The 19,321-nt window shown below is 35.9% G+C and overlaps 1 protein-coding gene across 10 annotated transcripts in view; it reads left to right on the top strand.

Annotated features, from left to right (window-relative positions):
* Window positions 1-19,321, top strand: part of PRKD1 (protein kinase D1) — a 352,406-nt gene that overhangs the window by 274,143 nt on the left and 58,942 nt on the right. For 9 of the 10 annotated variants that reach the window (XR_010342022.1, XR_010342023.1, XM_064374710.1 and 6 more), the window contains 5 exons: window positions 12,939-13,149; window positions 13,276-13,353; window positions 15,190-15,394; window positions 16,848-16,971; window positions 18,558-18,635. Coding sequence is in view for 8 of the 10 variants with exons in the window: in XM_064374710.1 (XP_064230780.1) it covers window positions 12,939-13,149; window positions 13,276-13,353; window positions 15,190-15,394; window positions 16,848-16,971; window positions 18,558-18,635 (696 nt within the window). In the remaining 2 variants the exon portion in view is untranslated. The remainder of the gene's footprint in view (window positions 1-12,938; window positions 13,150-13,275; window positions 13,354-15,189; window positions 15,395-16,847; window positions 16,972-18,557; window positions 18,636-19,321) is intronic. The other variant, XM_064374708.1, reaches the window with a different exon arrangement.

Below are 19,321 nucleotides of genomic sequence, written 5' to 3' on the forward strand. Positions count from 1 at the left end.
TATCTAATTTTTGTGGGTACAGAGTAGGTATATATATTTTTAGGTTACCTGAGGTATTTTCATACAGGCATGCAATGCATAACAATCATATCAGGGTAAATGGGGTATCTAGTCACTTCAAGGATTTATCCTTTGGGTTTCAAAGAATACAATTTCACTCTTCTAGTTAGTTTTAAATGCACAGTTACGTTATTTTTAACTATAGTAACCCTGTTATGCTAGCAAATACTTGGTCTTATTCACTCTACTATTTTTTTTGTACCCCATTAACCCTCCTTCCTTTCTCCCCACCCCACACCCAAACAAAATTTTAATTACTAATAATACTCAACATAGCCATGACATGGCAAGACACCTTGGGGTCCATGCAAATGTCTTTTCTTCAGGACTCTCTTTTGAATGATCCCTCACCTCCACCATGAATATGGTTTATCTTTCCTTCAAACTTTCATATATGTAAGCACTTATTCTGTGTGTCACAGTATTCTAGAAGTTGGTGATACAATGATGAACAAAATAATGAAGATGCTAGCCTCTTGGAACCTATATTCTGTTGGGGGAAGGCAATAAAAATCCAATAAACAAATAGGTAAATAATACAGTTGCATGCTGCACTATCGACTTTGGAGGAGACAGGATGATGTGAGAGAGTAATAGAGTATGGAGTGGGGTTAAGCAATAAATTAGGTGGTACGGAGGCCTCTCAGAGAAGGGGGCATAGGAACTGAAATCTGAAGAATAAGGAGGAAATCATCTATGAATAAAGGGAAAGAGTAAATATCAAGGTCAACAATAATTAACAATTATGCTGTGTCTTAGACTCTACTGGCTAGTAAACTCATTGGGCACAGAGAATGTTATTTCCTCATTTTTCTATTTCCTGAAGCATCTGAATTGGGATTTTAGGTAAAATTTGCCCCATAACTTGCTAAATTAGATAGATCAATCTTGATGGCAATAGGAGACAATTGTCTTAAGGTGTTACTCTATAATGTTCTTTGAATTATAGTCCAAAATGCTAGATCTTGGAAATTCTAGAATAAAAGATTAACATTTGCTTACATCTATTTTTGCACAGTTGTGCTAGTATCTTTTAAGCATAATAACATCTGAATAGGAAAGTAAGCAGCCAACTCAATAATGTTTATGCAATAGCAGCCATTTATTTCACTAGTTACTGTGTTCTGGAAAACATACATGACTCAGTTCCTATCATCTAAGCACAGACAAGCTGGTTAAAAAATCTCCGGTAGGTCAAGGTTAAGGGTTCATGATACTCTGCATTGCATTTTTGGCACATAAAACACACTACTGTGTGATTATTCTTGTTGTCTCATTGCCTCTTATGTCTTCCTTATTGACTAAATGAGAGGTTGAAAATACTTGCTGTTTTCTATATTAGCATAAAATCAAGGAATGTGAGGGCTTGGGAGAAACTAAGGAGAAAGGAATCATTGTTATCTGGAGCAAGACTACCTGAATTCATAGTTCTGCTATTTACAAGTTGTGTGATCTTGGACAAATTATTTAATCTTTTAGTAATTCAGCTTCTTTAGGTGTAACATGGAGGTATAAATAAATGAAATCGATGTAAAGAGCTATGAAAATAGTTGTATAAATAGTTGTATAAAATGTATAGTTTATTTATACATGAGGTATACATAAATGACATCCATGTAAAGTGCTATGAAAATAGCTTGGCATATATAAAGGGCCCCCATTGAACTAAATAATGATAGAAAACATGTTTTATAACCTCAAAGGTCTCCCTTTGAACTAGATTTAGTCCCCAGATACACTGACTGGCACAAAGTTATTAAATGTTTTTTTTCAGTTGCTAACATCTAGATCAAGTTATTTTATAAGACACCTAGATTCCCTGCTTCTTTTGAAAACTAAAAGATCCATCAACAATGGATTTACATGTTCATGTGGCACCTACTAGAAGTAACTGAGCTGTGGCCATCCCTTTTACAGTGACCCTGTTCTCTCCACATTGCTATAGTCTCAACCATTCCCCATTGCATCCTTGATGCTGAGGGTCACCCATTAATTTGAACAGCCTATTAAGTGTTTGAGTTTGGTAGTGGAAAAATTCTGCACAGATTTTCATGCTGAAGTAGGGGCGAGGAGCAGGCAGACAAGTACAGAGTGTTTGCAGTGGAAAACATTGCTTAGCCAGGTGTCCTCTCTTAAAACTGAAATCCTGTAAAGCAAATATATCAGTGTTACAGTTTATGTAACTTTAAATTGTAAAAATCTTTTATTACAGTCTGTATGTTAAATATATCTATTGAAATGTCCCATCTACTAATCCTATGCATTTCTGCTTGAAAACACACATTTTGCTCAGATGAAACTACTTACTGTTTGTTCTGTCATTGTTCTTCCACAGGAGCTTATTATCAAATGATTCAAACAAATCCATAAAGAGATGTCCACGTGTATGCTAAAGTATTCTCTACTTTTCTATTTCTCTTTAACTTAAAGAGAATTTGTTTTCCAAAATTCAGACACAGTGAGAGGCTGTGAAATGAATTTTAGTTAATACACAGAAATAATTTTAAAATGCACACATTTTCATTTGAACCATTTTTTATCATCAAGCAACTTTTATCTCAGAGAAATTTATGTTTTATTTTTTTACACAAGTGACAGTAAACCACAAGTAAAGGCAACTTTTCTTCTGTATTTTCTAGCTTAACTAATGAAGAGAGTTCGTTTTGAACTGCGAAGTGGAATATACCTTGTTGGGAAATTATTTCAGTCCTGTTAAATGTTTAAAGATGTGCTGGCAGTTAGAGTTTCCACAGTGTAATCTAAGCAATCATTTCCTGGGAAGGTTCCAAAGTTGCTGAGTCATTAATTTAGCACACCAGGTTAAAAAACAAATTCAATCTCTAGAAGAGCACGATGCATTGTCTCTCTGAGTAGGTGTTCAGTACGTAGAGTTCTAACTTTGGCAGTAATTTCAAATGAAACAGTTGGTGTAAGATATTAAAGATGCATTGTGAAACCACAAACAAAAGATTTGATATCTATAATTTTTATTCTATTTAACCTTTATTCTTGGCTTTAAAATACAGCCTTCATCATTGTGTTCTCGTATTATCTCTCATGCATGATGGTACCTCTTACGCTTCTAACAGGAAAAAAAAATTCCTTTATGTTTGTCATTATCTATAATTTGCCAAATCAAATCATTTATATGCACCACTCTCAATACCATTTTTTATAGTGATGTCAATTCTCACAAAAGCTCCACACCTGTAATTTGATCCATACTCCTCCAATTCATAGAACCTATGGCTAATATAAAAATTTTTTAAATGCATTCTCTTATGTATGTTTCCCATAGTTATAGAAAAAGAAATTTTAAATGTGTTCTTCAAGTTTTGAGCCATTTTTTGCTCTGAACATATTAATGAAGCAAAATAAAACAATTTTCCAAAGCATTTCAACTTTCCCTCTCCATTAAAAAAAAATCATTCTACAGATTTTTCAGGTTCACCAAACACGTGGGGCCAAATTGGAATAGAAACTAACAGTGGAAATTAATTTAAACACCATTTAGTTAACCTAATAACCAGTAAACCTGGGCATCCGCCATTACTGAGGAGGTTCTAACCTTGCCTCTGTAAACAAAGCCCCTGGAAAGTTTACACAGTAGCAGGGTGAAGCCCACTGCACCTCAGCAAGGCCTCTGCAGGCAGACTGTGACTAGACTCCCTTCTTGTTGGGCAGAGCATCTCTGAAAAATGGCAATAACCCATCAGGGACTTATAAATAAAGCCCCACCTTCTGCGACAGAGCACCTGGGAAAAGGGGCAGTTGTGAGTTCCACTTCAATAGACTTAAATTTCTCTGCCCACCAGCTCTGAAGGGAGCAATGGAGCTCCCAGCACAGCACCTGAGCTCTGATAAAGGACAGACTGCCTCCTCAAGTGGCTCCCTGATACCCGTATATCCTAAGAGATACCTGATACAGGAGAGCTCTGGTTGACATCTGGCAGGTACCATTCTGGGACAAAACTACCAGAGGAAGGAACAAGCAGCAATCTTTGCTGTTCTGCAGGCTCCCAGGCAAGCAAAGTCTGGAGTGGACCTCCAGCAGTCCTACAGCAGAGGGGCCTGACTATTATCAGGAAAACTAAAAAAACGGAAAGACATAACTTCAACATCAACAGAAGGGACCTCCACTAAGAGACTACATCCGAAAGTCACCAACTTCAAAGACCAAAGGTAGATAAATCCACGAAGATGGCAAGAAACCAGCACAAAAAGCTGAAATCACCAAAAGCCAGAACACCTCTTCTCCTCCAAGGGATCACAACTCCTCACCAACAAAGGAACAAAACTAGATAATGAGTTTGATGAGCTGACAGAAACAGACTTCAGAAGGTGAGTAATAACACACTTCTCCAAGCTAAAGGAGCATGGTCTAACCCAATGCAAAGAAACTAAGAACCTTGAAAAAAGGTTAGATGAAATGCTGTCTAGAATAACCAGCTTAGAGAAGAACATAAACAGCTTGATGGAGCTGAAAAACACAGCACAAGAAGTTCGCAAAGCATCATAAGCTTCAATAGCCAAATCAGTCAAGCAGAAGAAAGGATATCAGAGATTAAAGATCAAGAATATCAGAGATTGAAGAATAACTCAATGAATTAAAATGAGAAGGCAAGTTTAGAGAAAAAAGAGTGAAAAGAAATGAACAAAGCCTCCAAGAAAGATGGTATTATGTGAAAAGACTAAATCTACATTTGATTGGTGTACCTGATTGTGACCTGGAGAATGAGACCAAGTTGGAAAACACTCTTCAGGATATTATCTAGGAGAGCTTTCCCAATCTAGCAAGGCAGGCCAACATTCAAATTCAGGAAATACAGAGAACACCTCAAAGATTTTCCTCAAGAAGAGCAACCCCCAAGCACATAATATTCAGATTCACTAGGGTCGAAATGAAGGAGAAAATGCTAAGGGCAGCCAGAGAGAAAGGTCAGGTTACCTACAAAGGGAAGCCCATCAAACTCACAGCGGATCACTTAGCAGAAATCCTTCAAGCCAGAAGAGAGTGGAGGCCAATATTCAATATCCTTAAAGAAAAGGATTTTCAACCTAGAATTTCATATCCAGTGAAATGAAGCTTCATAAGTGAAGGAGAAATAAAATTCTTTATGTACAAGTAGTTGCTGAGAGATTTCATCACCACCAGGCCTGCCTTACAAGAGCTCCTAAAGGAAGCACTAAACATGGAAGGGAACAGCCAGTACCAGCCACTGCAAAAACATACCAAATTGTAAAGACAATCGACACAATGAAGAAACTGCATCAACTAACAGGCAGAATAACCAGCTAGAATCAAAATGGCAGGATCAAATTCACACATAACAGTGTTAACCTTAAATGTAAATGGGCTGAATGCACCAATCAAAAGACACAGACTGGCAAATTGGATAGTCAAGACCCATGGGTGTGCTGTATTCAGGAGATCCATCTCACATGCAAAGACACACATAGGCTCAAAATAAAGGGATGGAGGAAGATTTACGAAGCAAATGGAAAGAAAAAAAAAAAAATGAGCAGGGGTTGCAATCCTAGTCTCTGATAAAACAAACTTTAAACCAACAAAGGTCAAAAGACAAAGAAGGGAATTACATAATGGTAAAGGGATCAATGCAACAAGAAGAGCTAATTGTCCTAAATATATATGCATCCAGTACAGGAGCACCCAGATACATTAAGCAATTCTTAATGACCTACAAAGAGACTTAGACTCCCACACAGTAATAGTGGGAGACTTGAACACTCCACAGTCAATATTAGATCAATGAGACAGAAAATTAACAAGGATATCCAGGACTTGAACTCAGATCTGGACCAAGCAGAACTAATAGACATCTACAGAACATTCCACCCCACATCTACAAAATATACATTGTTCTCAGCACCACATCGCACTTACTCTGAAATTGACCACATAATTGGAAGTAAATTACTCCTCAGCAAGTGCAAAAGAATGGAAATCATGACAAACAGTCTCTCAGACCACAGTACAATGAAATTAGAACTCAGGATTAAGAAACTCTCAAAACTGCACAACTGCAGGGAAACTGAATAACCTGCGCCTGAATGACTACAGGATAAATAATGAAATGAAGGCAGAAATAAAGATGTTCTTCAACATCAATGAGAATGAAGATATAATGTGCCAGAATCTCTGGGACACATTTAAAGCAGTGTCTCAGGGGCAATTTATAGCACTAAATGCCCACATGAGAAGTGAGGAAAGATCTAAAATAGACACCCTAATGTCACAATTAAAAGAACTAGAGGAGCAAGATCGAACAAATTCAAAAGCTAGCAGAAGACAAGAAATAGCTAAGATCAGAGCAGAACTGAAGGAGATAGAGACACAAAAATACCTTAAAAAAAATCAATAAATCCAGGAGTTGGTTTTTTGGTCAACAAAATAGATAGGCTGCTAGCTAGAATAATAAAAAGAAAAGAGGGAAGAATTGAATAGATGCAATAAAAAATGATAAAAGTGATATCACCACCAATTCCACAGAAATACAAACTACCATCAGAGATTACTACAAACAACTGTATGCACATAATCCAGTAAATCTAGAAGAAATGGATACATTCCTGGACACTTACACCCTCTCAAGACTAAATCATAAAGAAGTTGAATCCCTAAATAGACCATTAACAAGGTCTGAAGTTGAGGCAGCAATTAATAGCCTACCAACCAAAAAAAGTCCAGGACCAGACGGTTCACAGCCAAATTCTACCAGAGGCATAAAGAGGAGCTGGTACCATTCCTTCTGAAACTTCCAAACAATACAAAAAGGGGGAATCCTCCCTAACTCCTTTTATGAGACCAACATCATCCTAATACCAAAACCTGGCAGAGACACAACTAACAAAGAAAATTTCAGGCCAATATCCATGATGAACATTGATGCAAAAATCCTTAATAAAATACTGACAAACCGAATCCAACAGAACATCAAAATCTTATCCATCACGATCAAGTCCGCTTTCATTCCTGGGTTGCAAGGCTGGTTTAACATACACAAATCTATAAACGTAATCCATCACATAAACAGAACCAAAACCAAAAACCACATGATAACCTCAATGGATGCAGAGAAAGCCTTCAACAAAATTCAGCAACCCTTTATGCTACAAACTCTCAATAAACTAGGTATCGATGGAACTGGAAGCATTCCCTTTGAAATCTGACACAAGACAAAGGTGCCGTCTCTCACCACTCCTATTGAAGATAGTATTGGAAGTTCTGGCCAGGGCAATCAGGTAAAGAAAAAGAAATAAAGTGTATTCAGTTAGGAAAAGAGGAAGTCAAATTGTCTCTATTTGCAGACAACATGATTGTATATTTAGAAGACTCTATCATCTCAGAACCTGATAAGCAACTTCAGCAGAGTCTCAGGATACAAAATCAGTTTGCAAAAATCACAAGCATTCCTATACACCAATAACAGACTTAGAGCCAAATCATGAGTGAACTCTCATTCAAAAATGCCTAGGAATATAATTAACAAGGGATGTGATGGACCTCTTTAAGGAGAACTATAAACCATTGCTCAAGGAAATAATAGAGGACACAAACAGATGGAAAAATATTCCATGCTCATGGTTAGGAAGAATCAATATTGTGAAAATGGCCATACTGTCCAAAGTAATTTACAGATTCAATGCTATCCCCATCAAGCTACCATTGACCTTCTACACATAACTGGAAAAAACCACCTTAAACTTCATGTGGAACCAAAAAAGAGCTGGAATAGCCAAGACAATCCTAAGCCAAAAAAAAAAAAAAAAGCTGGAGGCATCACACTACCTGACTTCAAACTATACTATGAGGCTACAGTAATCAAAACAGCATAGTACTGGTACCAAAACAGAGATATAGACCAATGGAAGAAGAGAACAGAGGCCTGGGAAGTAATGCCACACATCTACAACCATCTGATCTTTGACAAACCTGACAAAAACAAGCAATGGGGACAGGATTCCCTATTTAATAAATGGTGTTGGAAAAACTGGCTAGCCATATGCAGAAAACTGAAACTGGACCCCTTCCTTACACTATATACAAAAATTAACTCCAGATGGATTAAAGATTTAAAAAAAAGACAACACCATAAAAACCCTAGAAGAAAACCTAGGCAATACCATTCAGGACATAGGCATAGGCAAGGACTTCATGACTAAAACACCAAAAGCAATGGCAACAAAAGCCAAAATAGACAAATGGGATCTAATTAAACTTAAGAGTTTTTGCACAACAAAGGAAACTATCATTAGAGTGAACGGGCACCCAACATAATGGGAAAATTTTTGCAATCTACCCATCTGACAAAGGACTAATATCCAGAATCTACAAACAACTTAAACAAATGTACAAGAAGAAAACAAACAACCTCATCAGAAAGTAGGCGAAGGATATGAAAAGAGCCTTCTCAAAATAAGACATTTATGCAGCTAACAAACTTGAAAAAAACTCATCATCACTGGTCATTAGAGAAATGCAAATCAAAACCACATTGAAATACCATCTCATGCCAGTTAGAATGGTGATCATTAAAAAACATGGAGATAACAGATGCTGGAAAGGATGTGGAGAAATAGGAACACTTTTACACTGTTGATGAGAGTGTAAATTAGTTCAACCATTGTGGAAGACAGTGTGGTGATTCCTCAAGGATTTAGAACTAGAAATACCACTTGACCCAGCAATCTCATTACTGAGCATATACCCAAAGGATTATAAATCATTCTATTATAAAGACATATGCACATGTATGTTCCTTGCAGCACTGTTTACAATAGCAAAGACTTGGAAACCAACCCAAATGCCCATCAATAATAGAATGGATAAAGAAAATGTGGCACATATTCCCCATGGACTACTACGCGGCCATAAAAAAGGATGAATTCATATCCTTTGCAGGGACATGGATGAAGCTGGAAACCATCATTCTCAGCAGACTGACACAAAAACGGAAAACCAAACACCACATGTTCTCACTCATAAGTGAATGTTGAATAGTGAGAACACATGGACGCAAGGAGGGGAGCATCACACATTGGGGCCTCTTGAGGGGGTGGAAGGGCTGGGGAGGAAGAGCAGAGGGTGGGGGAATTGGGGAAGGATAGCATTAAGAGAAATACCTAATGTAGATGATGGGGGGATGGATGCAGCAAACCATCATGGCATGTGTATACCTATGTAACAATTCTGCACGATCTGCAAATGTACCCCAGAACGTAAAGTATAATAATACTAATTTTTAAAAATCTTCAATAGTGTTGATGGGTAAGGAAGAATTTTCTCTTTATTATTGTTAACTTTAAAGAGCGGTGTTATTTAAAACTCTAAAGTACTGTGCACTCGTAGTTAAATATACAAATAAACCAAGAAAATGAAGTAAGTTAATGAAGAAATTGAGTTTTATTTATGTATAATAAACGAAGTTTCTATAACATATAAACTTTATGTATAGTGACATCTCTTTACTTTGTATAATAATGTATTTCATGCAAACATTTCCAGTTATTTCTGTCTGCATTATGATTTGAATTACTATCTAGTTTCCTGTGGAAACTATCTTAAAGTCCAAAGATCAGTGAGTTTTTTTTTAAATTATAATATCCTTGAAAACTATTAATTTCTGAATTTTGGCCTGCTCAGTAGCTTGATATATCAAACAAAAACACACTGTAATTATGCTTTATGGTGTACATGCCTTCACATAAAACTTCACATAATAATTGAAATTTTATATTTTTGCTTAAAATAACCGATTATTAATTATTAATGACACACTGTCAGTGATTCTGAAAATCTTTAGGTCTTAGTTTGTGATAACATCGTTAAAAATTTGTTTAAAGGAATTATGGCAGGATTACAGAAATGGTGGGTCTTAAACATTTAGGTGAATAATGATATATATTACAGGGTAATGACCTTTTTTCATAGCCATTTGTTTTATATATATATATTCTAATATAAATATATATATTATATTAGAATATATATTATATTATATATATTATATTAATTATATATAATCCGTTATATATAAACAAAGTCCTAGTTTTACATTTTGATTGAAGGAAGGATAAAAGACCTATAAGTGCTGAGGAAATCATCAAATAATGACCCAGTCTTACTTTTTTGTTTTCGCTTTTTAGATTTGCCTCATGATAGGGAAAGCACATGCAAATGTGTGCATGTACATGCTCAGAAACATAGAATTAAATACTGAAAACGGAACTTCAGACAGCTTCTCCACTCTTCCTTTCCCAAGGTGTTTGTTATCTAGTAAAATTAAACAACTCAAGCAATCTCCTTCCAGCAGTAAATCAATTTCTGCAAGATAAGTTACCATGCCTGCACCCTGTCTCAAGATTGTAAAGCTGTACTTTTTCGTTTAGAAATATGGGCCATATTGAAAATGATTATTTATATTTCGGACTATAAGAAAGGTAATGATAAGTCTGGTTGGATTGCTATCTGATTTTAAAATTTAAAATGGCATGAATGGTATGAGGGCCCTCTTTATTAATGCTATTGAAATCTTAATTTCTGACACTACAAATTACATAGTTTACACCATAACTTACATATTCTGTGCCAAGGACATATGTGGCTGGCTGTGTAAATCTCATTATTGCCTGAATTTGTGTATAGCATAGTCTCTGGGCTACAGAGTGACAGCCAATTTCTTTTGCCTAAACATGGAAGATTTTTAAATTTCTTATGTAATCTTGCTTTGAAGGTAATAAATGAAATGACCTCTCACAAGTAATTCTAGTTCTTGTAGTTTATGACAGTGTTTATGTTGGATGAAAAGTAAACATTCAGTTTACTAGATTCCCTCTTGCTTTTCTAATGAATTTGCACCATGGTATGGTAAATGTCAAACTGGCTCTGTTAGCACAGCCTAGAATTAGGTATCTTACATTAAGGAAAGTGACTGACAGTGATTTGGCCAGCTTTTCGTAGGATTTTCAAAATCTGAGAACATTTTAAGTCTGCTATGAAAGTGTGACATTAGGTTATCTTTTATTCTGAATGTTAATACTTTCCAACTATGGAAAAATACCATTTTCATTTTCGTCTATGCTTAAAACTGGCCCATTGGCTACAGTTACTAAAGGACACTGGAACAGAGACCTTAACCCTGTTGATTTAATTATTATTTAATTCAATTGAAGGTATTTTTTCAATATTTTCATGATTCTGGTTTGACAAGCCTTTGGCTACTTTTATAGTCTCCTTAGACTTCTCTGAAAGAGTTGAACCTTTCCAGAATAATTATGCTTTACAGTTTTTCTTTATGGAATTGTAATTGTGAATATAACTGTAGGCCTAATATTCCTGTGTAGAAATTCATTTTAAGTTTCTTTTTACTGTAGCTAGTAAATCTGCAAATCATACTTTTCACTTTTGGTAATAGCATTTAACTTTTTGATGCAGATAGGGATTGAACGGGATGGAAATTGTATGTAAATATGATTTATTGCTTGCCTTATCAGTTATCATTTCAAATTAGAAATTAACTGAGTATGATGATAAAACAAGGGCTCTGGAGGCAAAAAATGTAGGTTCACATTTTGGTTCCACTATTTACTATCATTTGGCCCAAAGGTATATATTTAAACTTTATGAGCTTAGATGCTTCAACTGTAGATAATAAGGCCTATGTTTTAAGGCACCTAACACAGTTATTGCTATAGAGGAGGAACTTAGTAACTGAGATATGTAAATGAGATATATAATTATAACAACAATTCAAAAGTAATTTGGTTGATCTTATTCTGATGATTCTAAAATACATAATTCTGATAATTCTCAAATATATCCCAGGATATAAGAGTTATCCTGAAATTATCCAAAAACATTGAAAACACAGTTAATTTTAGTCAATTTAATTTTTGAGAATCTATATGCTGGGCTGATTAATTCCAAAATGATGGACAAAAGTGCACAGAGATATAATTATATCCAAACATCCATTTTTGTATGCCTTGTATAGGATATTAGTTCTGTTTTCAGTAATAAAAATCTTTATTTTTCATATGGTTGAGGAAAAATTTTGAATTATATCTATTTTTTTCTTTAGGGATTCCAAAGAAAGTGTAAGCATTTTTTGTTTGTTTGTTTGTTTGTTTTTGAGACAGAGTTTCACCCTCGTCGCCCAGGCTGGAATGCAGTGGTGCAATCTTGGCTCACTGCAATCTCTGTCTCCCAAATTCAAGCAATTCTCCTGCCTCAGCCTCCTGAGTAGCTGGGATTACAGGCGTGCGCCACCACACCCAGTTAATTTTTGTATTTTTAGTAGAGACGGTGTTCCCTCATGTTAGCCAGGCTGGTTTTGAACTCCTGACCTCAAATGATCTGCCCGTCTCAGCCTCTGAAAGTGCTGGGATTGTAGCATTTTTTCAATGAAGTACCATGTAGGGCAAACAGTAGGCATTTACTTTTTATCTTCTGTCTTTCTTCAATGCTTGTATTTACTATGTGCATGTAATACTGTAGAAAATGTCAACAATATAATATGTTACAGTGTTTATTTGTCTCCAACTTTATATTTCTGTGTTAAAATGGCCTTTTTAAAGCAAAAACATATTTGAAAGACCTGGAAATCATGTTTAAATATTCTGATCTCCAATTCTTTTTTTTTGTTGTTGTTGTTGTTGTTATATAAGCAAGGTAACTCAAATAGAAATGGGGAAAGAAAGTAAATTGTATTAATTAACAGAAGTATAGTAGTATTTCTTTCATATTATTAAGCATCAAAGTACTAAGTACAAGAGTAAACCCAGATCTTAAAATGTATAGATAAATAAATCAAATAGCTTCTTACATCTGACTTCTTTTACTGTTTTTCAAAATGTAGCAGAAGTCACCATCAGAGTCGTATATTGGTCGAGAGAAGAGGTCAAATTCTCAATCATACATTGGACGACCAATTCAACTTGACAAGATTTTGATGTCTAAAGTTAAAGTGCCACACACATTCGTCATCCACTCCTACACCCGGCCCACAGTGTGCCAGTACTGCAAGAAGCTTCTGAAGGGGCTTTTTAGGCAGGGCTTGCAGTGCAAAGGTAAGAACGATTTTGTCACCAGTCGAACTTTGATTGTCTTCATTCATCTGACATAACTATTTTCTGGTTACTACTTCTCTTTCTGACAAATTCTTATTTTGTTTCATTTGAAATCATTGGGATTAGATTGCAGATTCAACTGCCATAAACGTTGTGCACCAAAAGTACCAAACAACTGCCTTGGTGAAGTGACCATTAATGGAGGTAGGTAAAAGATCAGCTGTCATGTCTGTGCTTCTTCCCTATTAGAGAGTGTGGGGGTGATGATTTTAGTCAGGGGTTTCGGTATTGGTTTTGGTTTTGCTTCAGATATTTCAGACACAGTCCAAAGTAAATTTTGGCCTGTGTTTGTTCTTCTTTACTATAGAAAAGCATCCATGGAGTTTTGAATAATCATCAGAGAGCCTTTCATGATCTTTACATGGTGAACAGCTAGTATTGAAAACTTGGGTAGCCATAGTTTATTTCCCAGCTTTCTTATTTTATACTCTTAACCTAGTTTGTCCAGAAATGTGGGTGTTGTTGGGATGCCTACAAGTTATAGCTCTCAGTCTCTTTTCCTCTGCCCTTTTTATTTCAAGCACTACCAAAATATTTGACTTAGAATCTCAGGTTAGTTTTCTCTGTGGATAGTGGTCTTCTGTATACCTTTAGTCTGATACCAGTTTCCCAATTCCTCTGGAAAGAAAAATGGCTATAAAAGACTGCAGAAACAAGTTGAGTATTTTTGTTGCTTAAAAGCTGAAGAATGAATATTTTTGCTCTAGAACTTTCTTCTCTAGAAGAAATATATGCTATACCTAAAAGAAGAAGAAGAAAGAACTCTCCAGGAAAACATTCTCGCACTTGTTTCTGGCTTGGAGATTCATGAATTAGCTGCCAAAATTGAAAGCTTGGCGATCTTCCCACTTTCTGTGGCATGTGGTGTTGACTTTGTTCAGGCTCAGGGAATGTCACTGTGTACTTGATCACTATAACTAAGGGGAAACAGAACAGTTTTTGATGTTGTTGATTACTTTGAAATTGTATTTTCTCATACATTCAGAAAAATCTGGTAAAATGTGAATTTTCCAAGCTTGGCAGGCTAGGGTTTCTCATTAATCTATATTTTAATTTTAAAATGGTTACTTTGCATTAGTTAGTAATTATAATTTTTAGCATTACCGTCAACTATATAATGACAGTGTTCAATATTACTTCAGATATCAAATGTCTTAGTATTTAAAAGCTGTAGCTATGTGACCAACTTAATATATTGGAATTTGTGATTTAAAAATTTACTTCAATAGTAAGAATCAGTAGCTTGAATCTTTTTCTGTGTGAAAGTTTCTGTCATCCTCTTATATACTTTTTTTTTCCCACCAGAGCTGTGTTTCTAAACTATGATCAGCTTCCCAGTCACTTGGGCCTGGTATCACTTTGCCTTCTAGCATTTTGCTTCTATCCAAGCCTGGGCTTCCTTCCAAGGCTTTTCATGACTTTTCATGTTTTCAAGCTTAGGAACACCGAAAACAAGCACCTACCTATGACATTACATATTCAATCTCTCCTAAATTCAGACACTTATAAACTGAAATAAAAAAGGAAATTGAAAATCATGGATGGATCTGGAGGCCATTATCTTTAGCAAATGCAGGAAGAGAAAAGCAAATACCAGATGTTCTCACTTATAAGTGGGAGCTGAATTATGAGAACACATGGACACATGGTGGGGAACAACACACGCTGGGACCCTTTGAGGTTGGAGGGTGGGAGGAGGGAGGATCAGGAAAAACAACTAATGGGTAACAGGCTTAATACCTGGGTGATGAAATAATCTGTACAACAAACCCCCATGACTCAAGTTTACCTATGTAATAAACCTGCACATGTACCCCTGAACTTAAAATAAAAGTTAAAAAAAAAAACAAGGAAAGAAACTCTTCACAGAACTACCATTTTGGGGCTTCCAAATGATTTGTTTTAGGATCACCTGACTGTCTCTTAAGCCCTGGCTCCACTATTCCAGGCTTATCTTTATGGGTCAAAATAATTTTCTAGATTTGCTTAGCCCTGGGGCAGAGTCTGATGTGGTCATGGAAGAAGGAAGTGATGACAATGATAGCGAAAGGAACAGTGGGCTCATGGATGACATGGAAGAAGCAATGGTCCAAGATGCAGAGATGTCAATGGCAGAGTGCCAGAACGACAGTGGGGAGATGCAAGACCCAGACCCAGACCACGAGGATGCCAACAGAACCATCAGGTGAGAGCAGCACTCCCAGCCTCAGCCAACAGGGCGACCACAAGTGGTATTTTCTCTTTTAACTTCTTTGATATTTTTATCGATTATAGTAGAAATGTGAATTGTATGTTTAATTTCTTATGAATGACCTGTGTGCTGTAGATGAGAGCCTTTGAAGTTAGGAGGTATGGGTTCCCTGGGAGAAGTGTGGTTTCCATCCTTTCCTAGCATCACCTCATTCATTGACGCATTTTCTTTTGCATGTGAGAGATACTCATGTTTGCCATCCACAAGTTTATTACTAAGTTAATATTTAATTAGAAGCTCATTGTGTAGAAACAACAAAGATCAAGGATCCAACTTAGCAGACACCATTTATTTTATTAGCTGGCCCCTGTTACAAATATCATAGTTTGTATATACTTCACCGTTCTTGATATTATTTCAGAAGTATTTGCAATTTTATTTCTGTTATCTAATTATCTGTGCTTTTAGTTACTGGATGATCCCCACTTTTTATATCAGGAGTCGGCACAATATGGCCACCAAGACAAATTGGACTGCTGCCCAATTTGTAGTAAAGTTTTACTGGAACATAGCTAAACCCATTCATATTGTCTCTGGCTGCTTTTGCACTATATTGGTAAAGTTAGGTATTTTGAAAAACTAAAATATTTATTACTTGGCCCTTTATAGAAGATGTTTCACAGTCTCTGATTTATATTATAAAGCATATTGAAACTGTTGTGTCCATTTTACAAATGCCATGTTTATTGACAAACAGAAATTGTTCATGAGAGTAGAGCAGTAAAATGATTGGTTTGTTTTCCATTTAATGGCATAATAAACATTTTTAAAGTAGTGGGAAATAATTGTCTTATGACTTGTCTTTTGAAGATGTACATTTCTTTAGTACCAAAGAGTTTGCATGGTGGGGGAAGCAGGGGAACTTACATATAAATATATATATATGAACTTACATATAAATATATATATATGAACTTACATATAAATATATATATATATTCATTCATGTTGTGGGGAGGGAGGTGAGGAGGGAGGGATGAAAAGGAAGAAACAAAGACTAGCAGATTCCAACATTTATGACATTATACAGAGAAACTAAAATTCATATTGAATAATGTAATCTCTCAGTGATTGATAATGTACCTATAATATGAAATAAATAAGCAAATAAGCTTTTATGTGTGATTCTGAATAGCGTGACCTCAGAAAAATGAGGTGCTTATTACCCAGGCTTTGGGATTTTTTAAGGTGTACAAATAAAGTGCCTATCACTCTTCAGAGTAGCTCACTTTCAGAATCATAGTGCCTGACAATACGTTGTACTAAAAATGAGGTGTGAATTTTTGTAAAGTTTCACTTTGGATTAGCTGACATAAGATTTTACGCATGAAAATACATAAAATGTACCTGAAAATATTTTTCTCTTACACTATTTTGACTTCTCAAGTCCATCAACAAGCAACAATATCCCACTCATGAGGGTAGTGCAGTCTGTCAAACACACGAAGAGGAAAAGCAGCACAGTCATGAAAGAAGGATGGATGGTCCACTACACCAGCAAGGACACATTGGTAAGATCCTCAGGGAACAATGTTTTCTTGCCTTGCTAGCGTTAATTAGAGGAGGAAACAATGTTCTCTTGCCTTGCTAGCTTTAATTAGAGGAGTTGCCAATGCACTGTGAGGACTGTGAGATACCTGCATTACTCAGAGTAAACCTCAGCACAGGCATGGCACAGGATTAGGTAGGGTGCATGACAGTCCCTGGGTGTCAGATGTAGTTGAGCAAGCAACAAAGTTAGGAAAAAATATAGAAAGCAATTTCAGGCAAACAAATTCATTGACCTTGATTACCTGAGATGTCTACCTGTCATTTTATAGCATTTGTGGAAGCCACAGTATGTGCTTTCAGAATGCTCCACTGTGATTTAGAATTTTAAAAGGAACACTGCATACTAGGCAGAGAATAAAACAGTGATAAATATCATAAGATAGTTTGATTAAAGTTTTCTAGATTTGCTTAGCCCTGGGCAGAGTCTGATGTGGTCATGGAAGAAGGGTCCTAAATCCTTAATTAAGTTTTCACTGAAGAATTGGCCCATTCAGGAACAGTGTAAGCCTGCACCCTGAGTGTTCACATCTCCAGAGTTTCCTAATAGTTGATGAATTATGTTGTGTATGTATGTAAGAGAGAACAACTTGATTCACATTTCAAAGTTAAGTTGACATTGGCTGATTTCTGTTACTGTATTGCTTTCTCATCTCTTACCTATAGAATCACTGTAGATGAATAGGCATCTGTAACCTAGCTGATCTAACTATAATTTTGACCATCTCTGTTAGAGAGAGAAGACTTACATGATATTATAGGGCTCAATTGACTACCGCCTAGTTTTTTAGACATGGTGTAATATATTTAATATATTTCACTTCTCTAAAATCTGTTGTGGAAGAGAATAATAATGGAGCTTTTCAGTCTATTATAAGATAAAATACACACACACCCTGAAATCCTGAAAGATATACCTACAATGAAGAAGGACCTGATCGCCAAGTCGTAGTGGTCAGATCTGTGGTGAGCTGGAGAGAAGGTAGAGTTGGTTGTCTGATGCATTCCCCTGACTTTAAGTTGATGTCATGGAGTCAAAATTACTATCCAACAAAATATTCTTTTCTTCTACTCTAACAACCAGAATTTCCCCATTGCCAATAGAAGAGAGAATACCTGGCAACATAGCATGGCATTTCTTAAACGTCCCAAAATAATGACCATGCATAATAAACATTGCATCTCCTAGTAAACCTTATTTTATTATGGACTATACATCCACCATTGCCCTTTAAGCAGTCAAGGAAGCTTAAAAATGGTGTTTTCTATTACTGTGTACTTTCTGAGTTCCAGGCTCTTACCGGGTGCTAATACTTCATCTTCTTTGTTACTCATGACCCTCTAACATAAATGCAGATACTTATCAGACATGTGATAAATAGTCAACTTCTAGAGCCTGAAATTGAGCATGAATCTGCCTTTTCCAAAGCCCATGCACTTTCCACCCTCAAATCTTATGTCTCCATTGGAGAAATCTATTTATTTGATCAATTGTGGATATTTTTAAAGTTTTTTTTTTTAAAGATCTTGAATCTAACATCTGTTTCAGCGGAAACGGCACTATTGGAGGTTGGATAGCAAATGTATTACCCTCTTTCAAAATGACACAGGAAGCAGGTACTACAAGGTAAGGGGGGGTCTCTTTCTTTGTAGTTTTATACTTCTTATTGATTTCTCATGGGAATGTAGAGTATAAGAAATATGAAATACATTCAACAAACATGACTGTTTTTCTGCTTCCTCCAGGAACTATTTTTTTTCTTCTCTATAGTCTACAAATTTCTTGGGATTCAGGTTGCGACCTCTTGATTCAGCTGTGAATTTTATATTTCGGGGAGTGCTTATGCTACCATGAGATGACAGGGAGAGGGAAAGAGGTGAAGATTGAATATTTTGGCAGAAATGTGTGATTTAACTAGAAAATTAATGGTCACAGCAGATCAGCTCAAAGTAAACTCCCGATATCCACTACATCTAGCATACTGCTAGGGGTGAAGAAACATTGTATGATTTCTCCATGCTTGTCAATATTGAAAACAGGCATTTTCCTCTAGAGAAAAAAATGGCAGCAATTTTTATTCTGTCCCTCTCTATTAAGTAATACAGATGTGGCATAGTATATCACCCAGTAAAACACAACTCAAAAAAAAACTTCATAGAGAAGACAGTAGATACTTGTTCCTTCAAAATGAATGTAGGCTTTGGAATAGTTGATTTGATTCTCCATGTCCATGTTACACAGCTGTCACAGAAAATGGAAACCTCACTAATTTTAAAATTAAAAATTTTCTTTTAAAAGTTATTATTTTTTAG

This window comes from Aotus nancymaae, unplaced genomic scaffold, assembly GCF_030222135.1.
Source record: "Aotus nancymaae isolate 86718 unplaced genomic scaffold, 86718_ANA_hifiasm-v0.15.2.pri h1tg000011l, whole genome shotgun sequence".
Classification (NCBI taxonomy): Eukaryota; Metazoa; Chordata; class Mammalia; order Primates; family Aotidae; genus Aotus; species Aotus nancymaae.